The sequence below is a fragment of the Anomaloglossus baeobatrachus genome, chromosome 3 (assembly GCF_048569485.1).
Source record: "Anomaloglossus baeobatrachus isolate aAnoBae1 chromosome 3, aAnoBae1.hap1, whole genome shotgun sequence".
In the NCBI taxonomy this organism is placed as follows: domain Eukaryota; kingdom Metazoa; phylum Chordata; class Amphibia; order Anura; family Aromobatidae; genus Anomaloglossus; species Anomaloglossus baeobatrachus.
The window spans coordinates 514,161,240-514,181,057 of record NC_134355.1 but is presented as its reverse complement, the minus strand read 5'-3'; the positions used below and the strand labels follow the sequence as shown (position 1 = coordinate 514,181,057).

The following is a 19,818-nucleotide window of genomic DNA, read 5'->3' as shown; positions in this document are numbered from 1 at the left end:
ATTTTTAATTCTTGTTGCCTTATATACAGTCATGGCCAAAAGTTTTGAGAATGCTACAAATATTAATTTTTACAAAGTCTACTGCTTAAGTTTTTCTAATGGCAATTTGCATATACTCCAGAATGTCATAAAGATTTATCAGCTTAACAGCAATTACTTGCAAAGTCAATATTGGCTAAGAAAATGAACTTTAACCCCCAAAACACATTTCAACAGCATTGCATTCCTGCCTTAAAAGGAGCAGCTAACATTGTTTTAGTGATTGTTCCATTAACACAGGTGTGGGTGTTGATGAGGACAGGGCTGGAGATCAATCAGTCATGATTAAGTAAGAATGACACCACTGGACACTTTAAAAGGAGGCTGGTGCTTGGTATCATTGTTTCTCTTCAGTTAACGATGGTTATCTCTAAAGAAACACGTACAGCCATCATTGCTCTGCACAAAAATGGCCTAACAGGGAAGAGTATCGCAGCTACAAAGATTGCACCTCAGTCAACAATCTATCGCATCATCAAGAACTTCAAGGAGAGAGCTTCCATTGTTGCCAAAAAGGCTCCTGGGCGCCCAAGAAGGACCAGCAAAAGCCAGGACCGTATCTTTAAAACTGTTTCAGCTGCGGGATCGGACTACCAGCAGTGCCGATCTAGCTCAGTAATGGCAGCAGGCTGGTGTGAGTGCTTCTGCACGCACTGTGAGGCGGAGACTCTTTGAGCAAGGCCTGGTTTCAAGGAGGGCAGCAAAGAAGCCACTTCTCTCCAGAAAAAACATCAGGGACAAACTGATATTCTGCAAAAGGTACAGGGAGTGGACTGCTGAGGACTGGGGTAAAGTCATTTTCTCAGATGAATCCCCTTTTCGATTGTTTGGGACATCTGGAAAACAGCTTATTAGGAGAAGAAGAGGTGAGCGCTACCACCAGTCTTGTCTCATGCCAACTGTTAAGCATCCGGAAACGATTCATGTGTGGGGTTGCTTCTCAGCCAAGGGAATCGGCTCACTCACAGTCTTGCCTAAAAACACAGCCATGAATAAAGAATGGTACCAGAATGTCCTCCAAGAGCAACTTCTCCCAACTGTCCAAGAGCAGTTTGGCGCTCAACAATGCCTTTTCCAGCATGATGGAGCACCTTGCCATAAAGCAAAGGTGATCACTAAATGGCTCATGGAACAAAACATAGAGATTTTGGGTCCATGGCCTGGAAACTCCCCAGATCTTAATCCCATTGAGAACTTGTGGGCAATCATCAAGAGACGGGTGGACAAACAAAAACCAACAAATTCTGGCAAAATGCAAGCATTGCTTATGCAAGAATGGACAGCTATCAGTCAGGATTTGGTCCAGAAGTTGATTGAGAGCATGCCAGGGAGAATTGCAGCGGTCCTGAAGAAGAAGGGTTAACACTGCAAATATTGACTTGCTGCATTAACTCATTCTAACTGTCAATATAACCTTTTGGTACTCATAATATGATTGCAATTATATTTCTGAATGTGATGTAAACATCAGACAAACACAATTAAAAACCAGAGGGCAACAGATCATGTGAAAATATAATTTTGGTGTCATTCTCAAAACTTTTGGCCATGACTGTACTATAATCATATATATATATTTTTTTCTTCTTTCTCTATATTTTTCATATCACATTCTGAAAACTAACAAAAATATGTTTGGTATCATAGAGCTACAAATGCTTCATTTAGGGAGGTTTTGATGAAAATTGAGGCCCAAGAAGAATGCAGAAATCTCCCCATGATCTCCTTCCTCATCCTCCCAATGCAAAGGGTTACTCGTCTCCCACTCCTCATGGATGTAAGTCTAGTGTTAAATAATCATTTTGCACAAGGCACAAGGCATAGAAATATCTACATATATATATATATATATATATTTTTATATATATATATATATATATATATATATATATATATATATATATATATATATATGTATATGTATATGTATGTATATGTATATATAATGTAGAGATCTAAATATATATAGAGATCTACATATATAGATCTACATATATCTACACATATATATGTATGTATATATGTAGATCTCTATATATATTTAGATCTCTACATATATATCTGTATGTATGTATATATATATATATATATACACACACACACACACACACACACACACACACACACACACACACACACACACACACACACACACACACACACACTGTGTGTGTGTGTGTGTATATATATATATTTATTTATAAGATCTATATACACCAAATTTTCATGAGTTGTCTCCGTTGTACTCTATTTTTAATTTAACAGACCTCAGTAGATTGCAATGCTTTTTATCTGTGATGAATTGTGCAGTATTTTTTGTAATGGGGTGCATACCATACTTTTTTCAGGTCTATCATAATTGCCAGATATCAATCAAATTAATAAAAAAAAAATATCTATGTATATAGACAGATATAGATAGATTATAGATATAGATAGAATGAATGAAAAAAAAAAAAATATATATATAATCTGAGAGAGGTATGTAATTTACACATACATACACACATTGCTTTTTTAATTCATTTACTAATTAATAAATATTTTTTTATTTAGACGATTTGTCAAAAAACTCCAAAAGATTCTGCTAAATATGAAGCCTGTAAAAGAGCCTTGAAAGAAGTTAGTAAGGTCAGTGTAATATCTTACACTTCTATGGTTGTGTTGCTTACTCTGTGCTTTGTATGCTATGAAATGATGCATACATGTAGTATTGTATTTCTTTGTCGTGTCATATATTCACAACTGTAACTTTTAAATTGTGACTGTCGTTTACAAAACCGTTACCTAAATCAAAGTACAGGAAAGTATAAGATACTTTGTAATAGATATTATCAAAACATTTTGCTTGATTCTCCACTTATGAGCCTCTTCCACTTTCCCACGATTCCTAAACTTTATCATTCACTTTGAAGAACTAAAAAATTAATGTCATGCTCAAAAGAAAATGGTCAACTGGCATCTGAATCAAATTAAAGCTACCCATTGAGGAGGAAGAATCAGAATGGCGGGGAGGAGGAACAAAGAGAGAGACACAAACAGACATTGCTACTGCTTTCTAGTGAGTGTTTCTCTCACTTCAAAGTTGGATTCACAGCTATGCTACTCATTACTGCTGAGTAATGTCACCCTTGCTGATTCTGAACATGTGCTGAGGCAGAAGAGCAGGAATCCATCATATCTCTGCAATGTGTATAGAAGACTTCATGTCCGCTAGTGTACAGCCACAAGCTGAGAACACTGAAAATTAGAAACAAAGCATTCAAAGGGTTAAGGAAAATTATTAAAATACAAGTCATATAATGTCAGAAAAAGGGTTATTTCTAATGTATTCACACAACAACTTTTTAGGGTGCGTGCCCACGATCAGTAATTGCAACATTTTGGATGCTTCAGGTGCATACAAAATGCTGCGGTGTACAGTACAAGCACAGTGGATGGATGTCTAGAAATCCCATGCCTGCTGTGCTTGTTTTTTCCGCAGCAAACACTGACCTGCGGAGCATCTTTCCAGACCATACCATGTCAATTGTTTGCTGCGGATTCACATGCGTCCTCTGTAGGGAGAACACAAGCGAGAGACCGCAGCGCACTGAACCCTGATCATTGGCACAGTCAGCTGCGGGCTCCTGCGTTTTCCTGCAGAGAAGATGTGCAGCCCCATCGGTCAGGACCCGCTGCGTTCTGAACGCAATGAGTCCTAATCGTGGGCACATACCGTAAGGCTTCTAAAGCTACAGATACGCAGTGGATAGAGGAGGATAGAGTAGTTGGTTCTACTTGGATGTATAAATTTACGTATTGGTTGAAGTGAGATACATTTTAAGGGGGATTCTAATTTTATGAAATTGCTCTAATTACACAGCATTAAAATAAGTAAGTTTGCAACAACTTGCTTTTTCTCTCTGATGTGATTTTGCTATAGTTACAGTGCTTGGCCAAGTGTGCACAGCAGCTACGTTCTAGGAGAGGAGTTGACTCCTAACATCCCAGCTACCTCTTTCTAGCCCATTGATTTCTATACAGCAGTTAGCTGCTCCCATCTTTCTAGGCTCCTGACCGCTTGTTGTTATAGATTTTGCAAAATTCGCAGCTCCCTTCATCAGCAGATTCCAGAGCAGTTCTCCTAATCACAGCTGTCACTTTACTGAGCCTATGCTTGTTGAAATGCTGTTATCTCTATGTATAATTATAGAAATAGTAGCATAGAGTCAGAAAATGCACTGCTAGCTGAATGTATTCTAGCAGAGCTTGTGCGGAGTTTTAGGCCTTGTGCGGTCACTGCATTTTTACCCGCGGTTTTGCTGCAGAAATTTCTTGAGAAATGTTTGTAATCTTTCTGCAGACATTTCCCAGCAAAACCTATGGGAAGAAAAAATAGCTGTACGCACACTGCGTTTTTTTCTCAAGAACATTCTTTCTGCAGAATTTCTTGAGAAAATTTATTGAGAAAATGTGCATGTCACTTCTTTTCCGCAGGTACCTGCGGTATTTCACTCCATTCACTGTAATGTAATTGCGAAATACCGGGGGTATACTGCAGGTAGCAAATGATTTGTGGTATACCCTCGGTATAGCTGCGGTTTACCTGCGGCAATGTTCATCGCTGCCTGCGTTTTGCAGGGAAGTGATATCATTATGACAGGAAGAGGAAGCGGAGCAGAGAGTAAACACACATATCAGACACAGACATATAGTAAACATACATATAACACTCACACACAGACATATAGAATACACATAGAAATCAAACGTACATATGTAAAAAAAAAAAAAAAGCGGGCTCAGCTGTATTTTTACCATCCAGCCGAGGTAAACACACAGCGACGGCTCTGTATTCAAAGGCTGGGGAGGGCGAGAGCCAGGGTTAATGCCCCCCTCCTCCCGCAGCCAAGAATATCAGCCCGCAGCTGCCCCGGGACTGTCACATCCATTATGCGGCAGTCCCGGAGTGTCCCCGGCTCTTCCAGATTGCCGTGATGCGGTGGCAATCCAGGTAATAAGGAGTTAAATGGCAGCGGATCGCTGCCCTTTAAGTCCAGGCTTAATCATGGCAGCGTCTATGAGACAGCTTTCATGATTAACCCTTAAGTAAAGTGAATAAGCACACACCAGATAGAACTGCCGTGTCCTCACAGGGACTTTATATATTGATTGATAGAGGACAGATCAATCTATTGATTATCTATCTATCCCTCCTATCTGTCTATTATCTATCCATTATCTATCTATTTATCTATCCATTATCTATCCATTATCTAGCTATCTATCTATCCATTTATCTATTTTTTTTTATTTTTTTTATTTTACTTTTTCAACGTGCTTTATTTATATATTATTGCAGTTACAGCATAAAAACTAGCAGGGACCAAACTGCGGCAAACCCGCATGCGTTTTTCACACGGTTTTGGTGCGTTTTTTTTACCGCAGATGCTGTAATCTCCAACTCCCAGAAGTTTATCTGTTTTATGAGGTTTGCAGTTTGTATTGTGAATTCTGGTGAGGAATCGGCTTTAAGCTAAAGTAAAATAGATGTGGAATCATCCCTGAGCAGTATAAAGACGGTTTTGTAGTATTTGCTGGCTAGGTTCTCCTGCCTTTCAGAACATTTGAGGTCACAATGTGTGGAGAGATGTTCTTTCAAATTATGGATAGTAAAGTTCATGTTGTCTGGATGAAAGCCTAATGAACTGGCTAATTGCTTGAAATACTTGCATGTTCTGCTGCACAGAATTAGATAACTTGTTTAAAGATTGCATAGTTTAGGAAACATGTTGATTGAAGATGGCTGAAGTTTATCAACATTATGCATTGATATTAAAGGAAGTTTATTTTCCCCAAGGCGAATTGAGAAACATATGGGCTTACAAGAAGTGCTTGTATGCGGGGCTCTGGGGAACTACATTTTGACAATGAACTCCAGAATGCTAAAGCATAAGCACATTACTGAAAAGCACGTGAAAGATTGTCTTCAATGAATTAGCTCGCAATTAAAGTACGCCTCGTGGTCAACCTAAAAACCTCATAGGAAATGCCCATCAATGAATAAAATAGAAAAAATGCATGTTCTTTGCTGGTTGATTAATAGAGATGAGCGAGCCTGAACTTTAAAGTTCAGTGTTTGTACCGAATACAGACTTTACACCAGGGCTGTGGAGTCGGAGTCGGAGTCGTGGAGTCGGAGTCGGAGTCGGAGCTCATTTTGGTGGAGTCGGAGTCGGTATAAAATGCACCGACTCCGACTCCTAAAATATATAATAAATTGGGGACAGGAGTGCAATGCAGAATGTGCTGAATATTTTACTAAATAACAACATTTAGTATAATGCTTATATTTAAGTGAAAAATTTATTGTAGTACAATGTGAACATCAGACATTTAATTGTTTTTATGATACAATAATCAAGATATTTGGATAGAACATAAAATATTTATTGGAATACAACTTTAGAACACAAAAAAACTAATAAATTGTAAATATGTAATATATATAATATATATATATATACAGTGTATATACACACACACAAGATATATATGTAATCTACTGTATATTACATAGTGTATTACATATTTACAATTTATTACAGTTTTTTGTGTTCTAAAGTTGTATTCCAATAAATATATTTTATGTTCTATCCAAATATCTTGATTATTGTATCATAAAAATTATTAAATGTCTGATGTTCACATACACATATTCATGTACTACAATAAATTTTTCACCTAACTATAAGCAATATATGTAGGAGTCGGAGTCGGAGTCGGAGTCGGAGTCGGAGTCGGAGTCGGAGTCGGAGTCGGAGTCGGAGTCGGAGTCGGAGTCGGAGTCGGAGTCGGAGTCGGAGTCGGAGTCGGAGTCGGAGTCGGAGTCGGAGTCGGAGTCGGAGTCGGAGTCGGTGCAAGAGAATTTGAGGAGTCGGAGTCGGAGTCGGAGTCGAAGGTTTGGCTTACCGACTCCACAGCCCTGCTTTACACAACAAAATAAAAAATTAGTGTTTAAATTCGAAGTTCGGTGCTGTGCGTATGCAAACCACTTGCGCGAGCTTCGCTGTGCTCCGGTACGCTCGGTCCACAGCGCAGTGCGAGCCTCTTGCAGTGTTTGAACAGTCCGCGCTAGGGGTAAAACCACCGTGATGACATGTAGTGTGCACCAGAAAAAAAATGGAATAATCTTTGCCCTCTGTCCCCTCCACCTTAGGCCCTCCCCCCGGAAGTACTCTGTTTATGGCTACCTATGTGTGGGCGGAGATCTCAACTGCCCAATCAGTGACTTCCAATGCGGTTCCGGTCCAGAATAGAACATTATCTAAAGTCCGGCTGAACCCACCGAACCGAACTTTCATGGATCCACTCATCTCTATTGATTAATTTAGCAAAATTTATTTCACAGTCGGCATAATAACTAAAGCCTTGAATTACTGATGCCCCTTATGTCTTCTTGCTGTATTCCTACAAGATAACATAGCTTGAATATCTTACCTAAACATGAATGGGTATTTATCTGATTGGGGGGTCCATACAAGTTTCCATTTTAATGGCTGAATTTGTGCTCCTCTCCATAGTCTCCCCCCCATAGTTAGGAAATTGCAGTTTACTGCAGGTGACAGAGATCAGGAGACATATCATCAGACGCTGTCATTACTGCAGCTGAATGGTTCATCACATGGCCGCCTTGTATCTGTATGTGACATATTTATGGCTGTATGATGGGATCCTGTCCTAGGCTGATTGGGAAGGCCTTTCCTTTGTTAGCAGGCCTTACAGTAGCAATGTGCATTGAAAACCATCAGATATGCAGGTAACGTGTGTCTGATGAACTCATAGAAGTTATGAGCTGAGGTGCAGCACATGTTATGACTGAACACCACCCTAGGCGCTCAGCATTCTTGTCAGTTTTGGCTCATACACCCGAGGAAAGCGACTTGTTCTGGACTATTCAGATCTTCAACCTGCAGGCTGTAGTAAACTAATCCTTATTTACATGTGGCAGCCACAAATTCATCTGGTGCCTTCACTTAGAAATGGTTCTTATGTCAGTTCTTGTCTTCAAAGATTCACCGCTCTACATTCTAGAAATTGACATCACCTTTCCCTGAGGCTTTGGCCAGAATTATTCTGAATGATTTTCTTCATTAATCCCTGTTGTTTTTAAGAGTAACCACACGTTCAATACTTTTTCAGAAAAAGCTGTCCTTCATGTTGTATAACATTAATTTTGGCAATTACTTGTCACCTACATTTTTCACCATTTTTACACTCTGCAAGCTTTATCTATATATCTCTAATTTGCAGTCCACTCGGAGCTGGTGGAAGGAGACTAGCTGCTATTATGTCCCCATACACATCACGGCACACAAAAAGCAATTCCTGCTCTTCATTCCTGTTTTTTAGCACACAGACACAGGCAGCAATATGGTGTTGATTACACAGTCGTAGTGATCAGTGGTGTAGATGTGAATCCAGCTTGAGTTAAAATATTTGTTAGAAAGCTCAACATGATCTTTCTGTGTCTCCCTCTGCCTGTTTTGTCACTGCTCTCCTCTCTCCTTCTTGCCCCTTCATAGATTGTAATGCGCTATGTGGCATGACACCACAGGGAGCTGGCAGTGCATCTGAGCTGTATTTTCAGAGTGTGTAATAAGTTCAGGAAGCGTGCATAAGAGGAACAAGTGTCTTATGAGTGGATAATAATGCAGATTTCTCTGATAACAAATATTACATAGTCTCTTCTATACTCCTAAGATGATTTAGCAATTCTTTATATGACCCATGTTTAAATCTTTATTAAAGGGAACCTGGCACTAATTTTGTCCTCTATAAGCTGTGGCCACTACCAGTCAGCCCTTAAATATACTATTCTATAATACTGTATATAAGTGCCCATGCTGCTCTGTATAACGTAAAAAAACATATTTTATTATACTCTCCGGCTGGGCGGTCGGGTCTGATGTGTGGCGCTGGTCTCCGTCTGGCACTTTCTATCTTTCTTCCATTGCCTTCCTCCGTCGCTTATCCTTGTATATGACACATCCTACTTCATCCACACAGAGGCCTCCATTGCACTCTTGTGCACGTGCACTTCTCTGTGCCCTGCTGAGGGCAGATCAAAGTGCTGTAATGTGCAGGCACAAGGAAATGTCAAAGACCGCATGCGCTCTACAATATACTTTGATCTACCCTCAGCAGGGCAGACCAAAGTGTTTGGGCGCAGGAGCGCAATGGAGGCCTCTGTGTGGATGACATAGGATGCGTCATTCCCATGGAGCAGGGAAGGAGGATGGCAATAGAAGGAAGATAGGAGGCGCCGGACCCGAGACCAGGTATGCCCATCGGACCCCACCAACCCTGCAGGTGAGTATAATAAAAGATTTTTTTTTTCCTATCTACAGAGCGGCCTGGGCACTTATTTACAGTATTCTACAATGCTGTATATAAGAGTTGACTGGTGGTGGCCACAGCTTATAGGGGAAATTCCTGGTGACAGGATCCCGTTAAAGAGGTTCTTCACTAGTTTGACAACCCTTTTTCAATCACTATGTCTCCCATGTAAAATAATATCGGTTATACTCCTCTCTGGCGTTGGCGCTTTCCAGCTATGTCGCAACTGGCTCTCTTGGGGGTTGCGTTATTTTATCTCACGTGATCCTTGCAGTCAATGAGCTGACACTTTACTGTCCCTTCTACTGTTCTCTTACTTCTTCCGGATATCTGATTTCTCAGAAGGAGGGGAGAATGAAACTGTCGCTAATTGGCCTTAGTTATTGCTTTCCCCTAGAGAACCAGTGCCTAAACCGCTGGAAAGTTGCTGCTACTGGAGGTAAGTGTAGGTGGGATTATTTTACTTGGGGGAAACATTGTGATTGAGAAGGGGTTGTCCGAGTAGTGGACAACCCTTTTAATAAAGGAAGGTTCTCTCATTGCATTGTAGATATATTCAGGGTAATAAAGATGCAGAAATCGAAAGGAAATAATAAGTTAATAACAGTTTTATAATAAAGAGACAGGGGTAGTAGTTAAGAGGAGCACTACTTTGAGTACAATATGTGGACCAAATTATTGGGGGACACTTTTTATTCTTTGAATCAGATTTTGCATTCAGTCCTATTGCTACAGGTATACATAATCCAGGCCCGAGCCGTGCAATCCACCTTTCACAAACATTTAAGATACAATAGGTCGTTTTAGGGATGTTTCTCACATCCGGCTTTTCGCCGGGTTGGCGGATCCGGCGCACTCCAGTACAGTGTACCATACAATGGCAGCGCAACAAGCTCCAGTCACATGCGGTCATGTGATTGGAGCATGTGACCCGGAAGTTGCCGCGCTACCGTTGTACTGTATCACACTGTACTGGTATGAGCTGGATCTGCCAATCCGGCGAAAACACTGATGTGTGAAACTATCCTTAAAGAGCTCACTGTATGTGTGGTTCCTGTAATAGGATGCCATCCGTGTGAAATGTTTGGTGGAGACGTAATAATGGTATGGGGTTATTTTCAGGGGTTGGACTCCCCTTAGTTCCAGTGAAGAGAAATCTTAATACTTTAGCATACCAAAAATATTTTAGACAGTTTTAGGTTCAAACTGTCTGGGGCCCGATATTGATGTTTTTTTGTGAATGGCTTGGAAAAACTTGACTGGTCTGCACAGAGCTCTGACCCCCTGACTCCATGGAATAACTTTTAGATGAACTACAACGGAGACTGCGAGCCAGGCCTTCTCGGACATCAGTGTCTGACCTGACAAAATGTTCTTCTGTTTTGTTTGGGAAGGGGGTGACCAACACATTTAGTTCCTATGAATTTAGTCATAAAGCATACTAAAGGTGTCCGTATACTTTCGTCTGTATAAAATAGATATTGAAAAATGGTTTGGACCGCATGCTGTTAACGCTTCAGATACTTTGACATTTTGTGAAATATTTCAGTTTTTACTATAATTAATATATATATTTTTTGCGTTAGTTTTAGATAATAGGCCACAGTGTTTAAATAGGGTTTCCTGGGTCAAGGAGAGAGATTATATTACCTTAGTACTATTATGTTTCTTCTGTTTTAATATTCATTAATTTAATCATACTTTAAAATATTGATTCTCCCATAGCTGGTGCGTCTGTGCAATGAAGGAGCACGGAAGATGGAAAGAACAGAAATGATGGTGACCATTAACTCCCAGTTGGAGTTTAAAATAAAGGTATTTGCTTTCAATTGCTTTACAATTTGCTTTCTGATTTGTACTTGGCTTCATATACTGATGCCGAATGTATTTACTGAAATATTTTTTGAACAATTGAAATTGAAGCAGCTCAGTATCAGTATTGCATATAGTTGCAGGGATTTCCCACTAAATACATAGTATCACTTTATTAGTGCCACATTTGTTTTTTCTGTTTTTTGGATAAATATATATAATTATTGGATGTCTGTGTAAGAAGATGGACATGCTGCCCATATTACCCTTTGAAGACACAAGTACTGTTATGATGTGTCATGTGAATTCTGACATGTTATTAGTGATAGATTGTGTTTTCCTCAACAGTAGGGAGAGTTAGCATTAATGTTTGGGACTATTCCAGAGTGGGAGGGGCCAAATTGAAGGGACTGAGACAATTTCCTGTCCAGAGATCACATAGGAAAATACTTGACACTCAAGGTGATGTGAATTTATTAAAGAATCTTCAACAGTGACTAGAGCAGTGAACAGTTGATATCTGCCTGTTAGAGGCAGATGTCGGCTGATTTAAATCAGTTAACGTGCAGGGAAATAGGCGGACTGGGTGTGCAAGCCTGCATCAAAGGCAGGGAGACAACGCATGGCGGATATAGTACGTCATTCGTTGTTAAAGGGTTAAAATGATGAAGACTCGGAACTGTGGGTTAAGAGTAGGACTCTCACTAACTGGACTGTAGTACTGAGCTGGGTTGTGGTGAGGGAACTGAGAGACATTGAAATTGTGACAGGTAGGCTTGAAAAAGAAAAGAGATTATGAAAATAAGCCGTGTTGTAAAGGAAACGTTTGTGAAGCTATGCACCCGCTATTTGCTGTACAACATCGCTACCAAGTTATTGACCAGTAAAGAGTTAATTTTTAAGTGGTGGTCTCCCTCATTGAACAGTCTAATATCTGGTCCTGGCCTGCAAAGTCACTGGCATCATGCGGCCTGCAAGGGCGTAATGCTCCCGTAGCACAAGTTCAGACCCAGACAGGACCCCCACCTCCATGTAACTCACTGGGGTGTAAGAGACAAGTACCTCGCCCACTGCTACCACCCCACGCCACATTAAGGCATGTTACCACGATCAGTGATTGCAGCGTTTTGGAAGCAGTGTATTTTCGCTGCATCCAAAATGCTGCGTTGTACAGTATAAGCACAGTGGATGGAATTTATAGAAATCTCCTGTGCTTCTTTTGTAAAGTGACATGCTGCACGGCTTTCCTATCCGCAGTATGTCCATTTTTGATTGTGGATTCTGGGTGCAATCCACTGCACCCAGAACCCTGATGGTGGGCACAGGCAGCTACATTTTCCTGTGGAAGAGGAATGACACTGTCTAGAACGCATTGTGATCAAGGCATGTACCTAAACGCCTGACCACTTTGACACAATCCAACTGAGAAGGAGAATAGGTGTCTAGAATCCGCTGTGTAACACTTGATCACCGAGAGCCATTGTGTGGATAAGTGATAACCTTAAATAATTGTCAGTCAATGGAGAAAACTGGTGCAGATTTTGTCATATTACTTGGTAGCTTTAGAAGCTGAAATAAGGTTACAATTTAATAGCATTAGACATTTTTTAATATTCAGAAATTATTTGGAATTATTGACCAACAAATAATAATAAAATATTTCTGTCTAAAGGCTTTTTTTTATTTCTGTCTGTAAAATTGGAGAATTGCTTCAGTCGTTAGTATAAAGGGTGTTATCCAGGATTATGGGGCTTTAGAATATGACTTCAGATAGTTGTTAATTACCTGCTTGTTTTGTGTTGCGAGAATCTGTTCCCAGTCATAAGGGCCCGCACCCCCTGGTGATTCTCCTGCTCCTTGTGATGTTATATCATCAGTGCAGCTTCTTCTTTTCCCCTCTACTATGCAGTCATGCCGATGTCCTGCTGATTGACAGCTGGCTCCCCACTGCCTAACTGCGGGTGGCCTGAGGTCAATCATCATGTCTTCTGGATTGATGCACCATTGACCGAGCAGAGTGGAAGAGAAGAAGCTGCACTGTTGATGTGAGGTTAAATGAAGTCAAATAATTACTGCCTGAGTGGAAGAGATCTGTCTCTGGCAGAACCGCCAGCCCGTTACCAACTACCTCATGGTAAGTTTTTGGCCCATAGCCAAAAAAACGGCAATGTCCCAGATAACGCCTTTAAAATGTCTGAGCAATGTTGTCGCCATTTTGGGGAATCACAGTTATGTTGAGAACTTAAGTCCTCATCCCCATTACCTCTTTTTAAGTTTGTCATAAGCAATTGAATCTAAAGCCTGGTTTAAACGCTTCAATAGATCTTTCAATCCGTCGTCGGGGTCAAGTTGTAAGTGACGCACATCCGGCATCGTTCGTGACGTATTTGCGTGTGAAACCTACGTGCAATCAAGATTGAACGAAAATACGGTGATCGCATACACGTCGTTTATTCCTCATACATTGGACGTTTTGTTGTATGAACATAGTCAATTGTAACGTGTGACATCCCTCATACGATTTTGATGTCTGAGGCTATGTGCGCAGGTGTGCGCTCTGCACCGCAGCTTAAAAAAGGTCTGCTTCAGAGCGCAGCTGAAAAGCTGCGTTCTGAAGCGCCTCACGATGTCTGTCATTCACTAATCTCTGTCAGTCCGTCACTATCTCTGTCCCTCTCTCTCTGTCCATGTCAGTCTATCCCTCTTACCCCCTCTCTCATACTCACCGATCCCCGATCTCCGTCCCGGCTCTCCACGGCATTCACACTGCTCCAGCGGCTTTTACTTGTTTGAAAAAGCCGGCCGCCCATTAAACAATCTCGTATTCCCTGCTTTCCCCGCCCACCGGCGCCTATGATTGGTTACAGTGAGACACGCCCCCACGCTGAGTGACAGGTGTCACACTGCACCCAATCACAGCAGCCGCTGGGCGTGTCTATACTGTGCAGTGAAATAAATAATTAAATAATTAAAAAAAACGGCGTGCGGTCCCCCCCAATTTTAATACCAGCCAGATAAAGCCATACGGCTGAAGGCTGGTATTCTCAGGATGGGGAGCTCCACGTTATGGGGAGCCTCCCAGCCTAACAATATCAGTCAGCAGCCGCCCAGAATTGCCGCATACATTATATGCGACAGTTCTGGGACTGTACCCGGCTCTTCCCGATTTGCCCTGGTGCGTTGGCAAATCGAGGTAATAAGGAGTTATTGGCAGCCCATAGCTGCCAATAAGTCCTAGATTAATCATGTCAGGCGTCTATGAGACACCCTCCATGATTAATCTGTAAATTAGCGCGATCAGCTGAGCTGTCACTGATGTTACCCACGGCCACCGCTGCATCCACCGCTGGATCCAGTGACAGCGGGTAACCTCAGTGACAGCAGCTGATCGCGCGGCTGTCTTCATTAGCTGTGTGGAGGTGACAGGAGCGGCTGTGTCTGCTGCAGCTCCGGTCACCTCCATGCAGCAGCGCTGGAAGCGACGCTGCATCATCCTGGATTACGCCGGACAAGGAGGGCTTTTTGCGGCTGATTAAAGTGGTGAAACAGGGTATATGTTTGTGTTTTCATTTCTAATAAAGGATTTTTTCGGGTGTGTGTGTTTATTTACTGTAATTTACAGATTAATCATGGAGGGTGTCTCATAGACGCCTGACATGATTAATCTAGGACTAATTGGCAGCTATGGGCTGCCAATAACTCCTTATTACCTCGATTTGCCAACGCACCAGAGCCGGGTACAGTCCCAGAACTGTCGCATATAATGTATGCGGCAATTCTGGGCGGCTGCTGACTGATATTGTTAGGCTGGGGGGCTCCCCATAACGTGGAGCTCCCCATCCTGAGAATACCAGCCTTCAGCCGTATGGCTTTATCTGGCTGGTATTAAAATTGGGGGTGACCGCACGCCGTTTTTTTAAATTATTTAATTATTTATTTCACTGCACAGTATAGACACGCCCACCGGCTGCTGTGATTGGGTGCAGTGTGACACCTGTCACTCAGCGTGGGGGCGTGTCTCACTGTAACCAATCATATGCGCTGGTGGGCGGGGACAGCAGGGAATACGAGATGGTTTAATGGGCGGCCGGCTTTTTCAAAACAGTAAAAGCCGCCGGAGCAGTGTGAATGCCGTGCAGCACCGCATCGGGGATCGGTGAGTATGAGAGAGGGCTGCTCAATTCACTTACTCAGGAGTTTAGCGGTCACCGGTGAGTCCTTCACGGGTGACCGCTAATCAGGACGCGACACAGATAGAGCCGCAGCATGACAATGAAGTCGGGTGAGGTTCACCCGAGTTCATTCTGACAGTGCGGCTCTGTCTGTGTCTGCTGTCATCTGCCATTCAGCTCTGCTACATGGCTGTCTGTGTCTGCTGTCAGCGGCCATGTAGCAGAGCTGAATGGCAGATGACATAGTAAAAACGCATCCCTACACATTACACACGCTTGGCAAGTCAATAAATAAAAAAAAAAAAAGGGGTGCCCAATGCATACGTCACAGAACACATGATCTAAAGGATCGCACACAAAATTGATCAATTTAACATAGACTACTAACGCACGTGTGACAGCAAATGAACGACCTACGTGCAATCTCATTCAATCGCATATGCGACCTGGGCGTGTCACATCGCATACGAGATCGCATACCTAATTGTAAGGTGTAAAGCAGGCTTTAGTGAAGAATGATTGGAGCGTTCAATATGCTCGCCTTTTCCTTTCGTCACGACAGCACCCACGAGAGAAGGATCCGCCCCCTTCAGGACAGGAAACCTACAGATAAAAAGGGGCGGTCCCCCTCCCTCATCAGTTGGTTTCCTGTCCTGCTGGGATCGGAACCTACAGTGCCTGGGTCCTGTGAGTCCGTGCGGTCTCCAAGGGAACGGCGGAGCTCTTAATCTGGAAGCACTGTCGGTGGAGCTCCCCTCGTGGACTCCGTCCTCCGGTGAACCTCGTCCTCTTTCTCCTGGTCCGGCTTTGCCTCCAGGGATATGACGCCTGCAGCAGGGTGTGCTACTACCGGATCGTGTGCGCGGCGGGGGGGGCCCTGCCGCGTCGACTGTGCACGCTTCCCTGCTGCAGTGACCCGGAAGTGTGCAGAAGCGCTTCTGGGGGAGCGGCCGGGAAGGTTCCTAGTGAAGCCCGTGGTCCCCTCCATCCTGGCCGGACGCTGCGGTGCTGGTGAGTCTATGGCGGTCGGGCCGGAGCCTCTCCCTGACGCGTGCCTGCGTCTTCGCCGCTGCACGGCGTGTCCTGGGCCTGCCGCGTCCGCGGTCTGTCTCCGCATCGGTGGCCCGAAAGCTGTGCTCCTGCTTCTGCGGTTCAGGGGGGGCTCGGCTGTCGATCCCTGCCAGCCCTTCCCCCTGCCCTTCTGTCCGGGGTTGCTCCCCTTCTAGGTCAGTCCCTCTGCCGTCAGCGTCCCTCCTGCTGTGCTGGGGCCGGCGTCCTGGTGGTGTCTGCCCTGGGGTGTGAGCCGGGGGTGCCCTCTTGGTCTGTGCTCGGTGGCCTCTGTGCCTCCTGCCTTTGAGCTCCTGGGCCCCTGTGGCCTCCTGGCCCCTATGGCCTCCTGGCCTCGGTGGAACCTGGCCCCTGTGGCCGCCTGGCCTCTGTGGCCTCCTGGCCCCTGTGGCCTCCTGGCCTATGTGGACTTCTGGCCTCTGTGTCCTCCTCTGTGGTCGCCTGACCCCGGTGGCCTTGTGGCCTCCGGGCCTGTGTGGCCTCCGGGCCTCTTGGATTCTGTGGCTCCGGGCCTCTTGGCTTCTGTGGCCTCTGGGCTTCTGTGGCCTCGGGCCTCCTGGCTTCTGTGGCCTCCTGGCTTCTGTGGCCTCCTGGCCTCCTGGCTTCTGTGGCCTCCTGGCTTTTGTGGCCTCGGGGCCTCCTGGCTTCTGTGGCCCTCATGCCTGTTTGCCTCGGTGCCTGTTTGCCTCGGTGCCTGTTTGCCTCGGTGCCTGTTTGCCTCGGTGCCTCTTGGCCTCTGTGCCTGTGTGGCCTCTGCGCCTGTTTGGCCTCTGCGCCTGTTTGGCCTCTTTGCCTGTTGGCCTCTGTGCCTGTTTGGCCTCTGTGCCTCTTGGCCTCTGTGCCTGCTTGGCCTCTGTGCCTGCTTGGCCTCTGTACCTGTTGGCCTCTGCGCCTTTTTGGCCTCTGCGCCTTTTTGGCCTCTGCGACTGTGTGACCTCTGCGCCTGTGTGGCCGCTGCGCCTGTGTGGCCTCTGCGCCTGTGTGGCCTCTGCGCCTGTGTGGCCTCTGCGCCTGTGTGGCCTCTGCGCCTGTGTGGCCTCTGCGCCTGTGTGGCCTCTGCGCCTGTGTGGCCTCTGCGCCTGTGTGGCCTCTGTGTCTCTTGGCCTCTGTGCCTCTTGGCCTCTGTGCCTGCTTGGCCTCTGCGCCTTTTTGGCCGCTGCGCCTGTGTGGCCTCTGCGCCTGTGTGGCCTCTGCGCCTGTGTGGCCTCTGCGCCTGTGTGGCCTCTGCGCCTGTGTGGCCTCTGCGCCTGTGTGGCCTCGGCGCCTGTGTGGCCTCGGCGCCTGTGTGGCCTCGGCGCCTGTGTGGCCTCGGCGCCTGTGTGGCCTCGGCGCCTGTGTGGCCTCGGCGCCTGTGTGGCCTCGACGCCTGTGTGGCCTCGGCGCCTGTGTGGCCTCTGGGCCTCTGGGCCTCCGGGCTTCTGTGCTTCGGGGCCTCGGTCCTCGGTGCCTCCTGGTCTCGTGCTCCTTGGCTTCGTGCTTCCTGGCCTCGTGCTTCCTGTCCTCGTGCCTCTGTCCCTCGGTGCCTCTTGGCCTTGGGCCTCTGTGCCTCCTGGCCTTGGGCCTCTGTGCCTCCTGGCCTCGGGCCTCTGTACCTCCTGGCTTCAGGCTTCTCTGCCTCCTGGCCTCGGGTTTCTCTGCTTCCTGGCCTCGGTGCCTCCTGCCCTCGGTGCCTCCTGGCCTCGGGCCTCTGTGCCTTGTGCTTCCTGGCCGCATGCCTATGTTGCCTCCTGGCCTCTCTGCTTCCTTGCCTCCTGGCCTCCGGCCTTCCCGGTCTCTGGGCCTCCTGGCCTTTATGGCCTTTGTGGCTTCTGGGCCTCTGTGGCTTCCTGGCCTCTGGCCCTCCCGGCCTTGGGCCTCGGGGCCCCGTGCCTCTGTGCCTCCTGGCCTCCTGCTTCTGGGCCTCCTGGCCTCGGGCCTCTGTGTCTCCTGCCCTCTGTGTCTACTGGCCTCCTGCCCTCTGTGCCTCTTGGCCTCTGTGCCTCTTGGCCTCTGTGCCTCTTGGCCTCTGTGCCTCTTGGCCTCTGTGTCTCTTGACCTCTGTGCCTCTGGGCCTCTGTGTCTCCTGCCTCGGGGCCTCTTGGCCTCTGGCCGTCTGGGCCTCTGGGTTTCTGTGCCTCTGGGTATCTGTGCCTCTGGGTTTCTGTGCCTCTGGGCTTCTGTGCCTCTGGGCTTCTGTGCCTCTGGGCTTCTGTGCCTCTGGCCCTCTGGGTCTCTGGCCCTCTGGGTCTCTGGCCCTCTGGGTCTCTGGCCCTCTGGGTCTCTGGCCCTCTGGGTCTCTGGCCCTCTGTGCCTCTTGGCCTCGGGGTCTCTTGGCCTCTGTGCCTCTTGGCCTCTGTCCCTCTTGGCCTCGGGGTCTCTTGGCCTCTGTGCCTCCGGGCCTCAGTGGCCTTTGGACCTCCGGGGCCTGTGTTCTGGCTTCCGCCTCTGCCGCCTTGCGCCTCCCTGGCCTTGCGCCGGCCCTGACGCCTCGGGCTTCGTGCTTCGCTTCTGGTGTTCCTTTCTGCTCCTTTCCAGCCCTGCCGTCCCTGGTTCTCCCTCCTGGTGGCGTGCTTGTTCCGGGCCCCTGGGTTCTTCCGTCCCGGCCAGCCCTCCTGTCGCGGAGTCCCTTCCTCCCGCCCCGCATCGCAGGCCTCCCCTTGCTGGTGTGTTTTTGTCGGGGCGTTGCTGATGCTGCGTTGTAGGCCGCCTGTCCGCACTCAACCTTGTGGTCGGCTGTGGTTGCTCTTCCTGGCCTCTCTTCCTACCTCCTCGTCTGCTGTGTTCAGTTGTCCTCTGTTCTGCCATTCTCCTGTCGGGTGGGGTTTTGGGTCTCTCGGTCGGTCCCCTCCGGGTGACAGTTTCTGCCCTGGGCGCCCTGTTTACATCCCGTCTTGCGGGTTCTGTGGGGTTATGCGCTACCTTCCGTCTGGGGGCCACTGCCAGCCGGTCCGTCTACCGGCTCTCCTCCCGGGGGTCTTGCTCTGGGGTTGGGCGCCCTCCCCTTTGCGCCCTTTCTTGCCCCTCTCTGTCGTGCGCTCTTTCTCCCTTCCTTCCTTTCGCGTCCTTGCTTGGGGGGGCGCTCCCCCCCCACCCCCCCCCCGCGTCGCTCGGCGGCCCCTTGGCGGCTGGATGGGTCTTTTTTGTTTTTTGTCTTTCAGGGTTCCGGCTGTGCTCCTCTGGTGTCGTGCCATCCTTTGCCCCGGTGGCTGTGGGCTTCGGTTTCCCTCGCGTCGGTGGTGCAGCCTGTTCTCCTGTCCTCCCCGGTGACGGATCGTTCTCCTGCGAGGTGGCCTCCTACTTGGTGGCTGTGGCGGATGTCTCCTCAACGGTTTGGTGGGACTGTGATCTGGTCTTCTCCTTCCACTTT

The 19,818-nt window shown here is 46.5% G+C and overlaps 1 protein-coding gene across 1 annotated transcript in view; it reads left to right on the top strand.

Annotated features, from left to right (window-relative positions):
- The window catches only part of ARHGEF26 (Rho guanine nucleotide exchange factor 26), a 237,484-nt gene that overhangs the window by 108,415 nt on the left and 109,251 nt on the right, over nucleotides 1–19,818 (top strand). Inside the window, exons 8-10 of the mRNA XM_075340721.1 lie at nucleotides 1,687–1,816; nucleotides 2,596–2,670; nucleotides 11,146–11,235. Of these exons, the coding sequence (XP_075196836.1) occupies nucleotides 1,687–1,816; nucleotides 2,596–2,670; nucleotides 11,146–11,235 (295 nt within the window). The remainder of the gene's footprint in view (nucleotides 1–1,686; nucleotides 1,817–2,595; nucleotides 2,671–11,145; nucleotides 11,236–19,818) is intronic.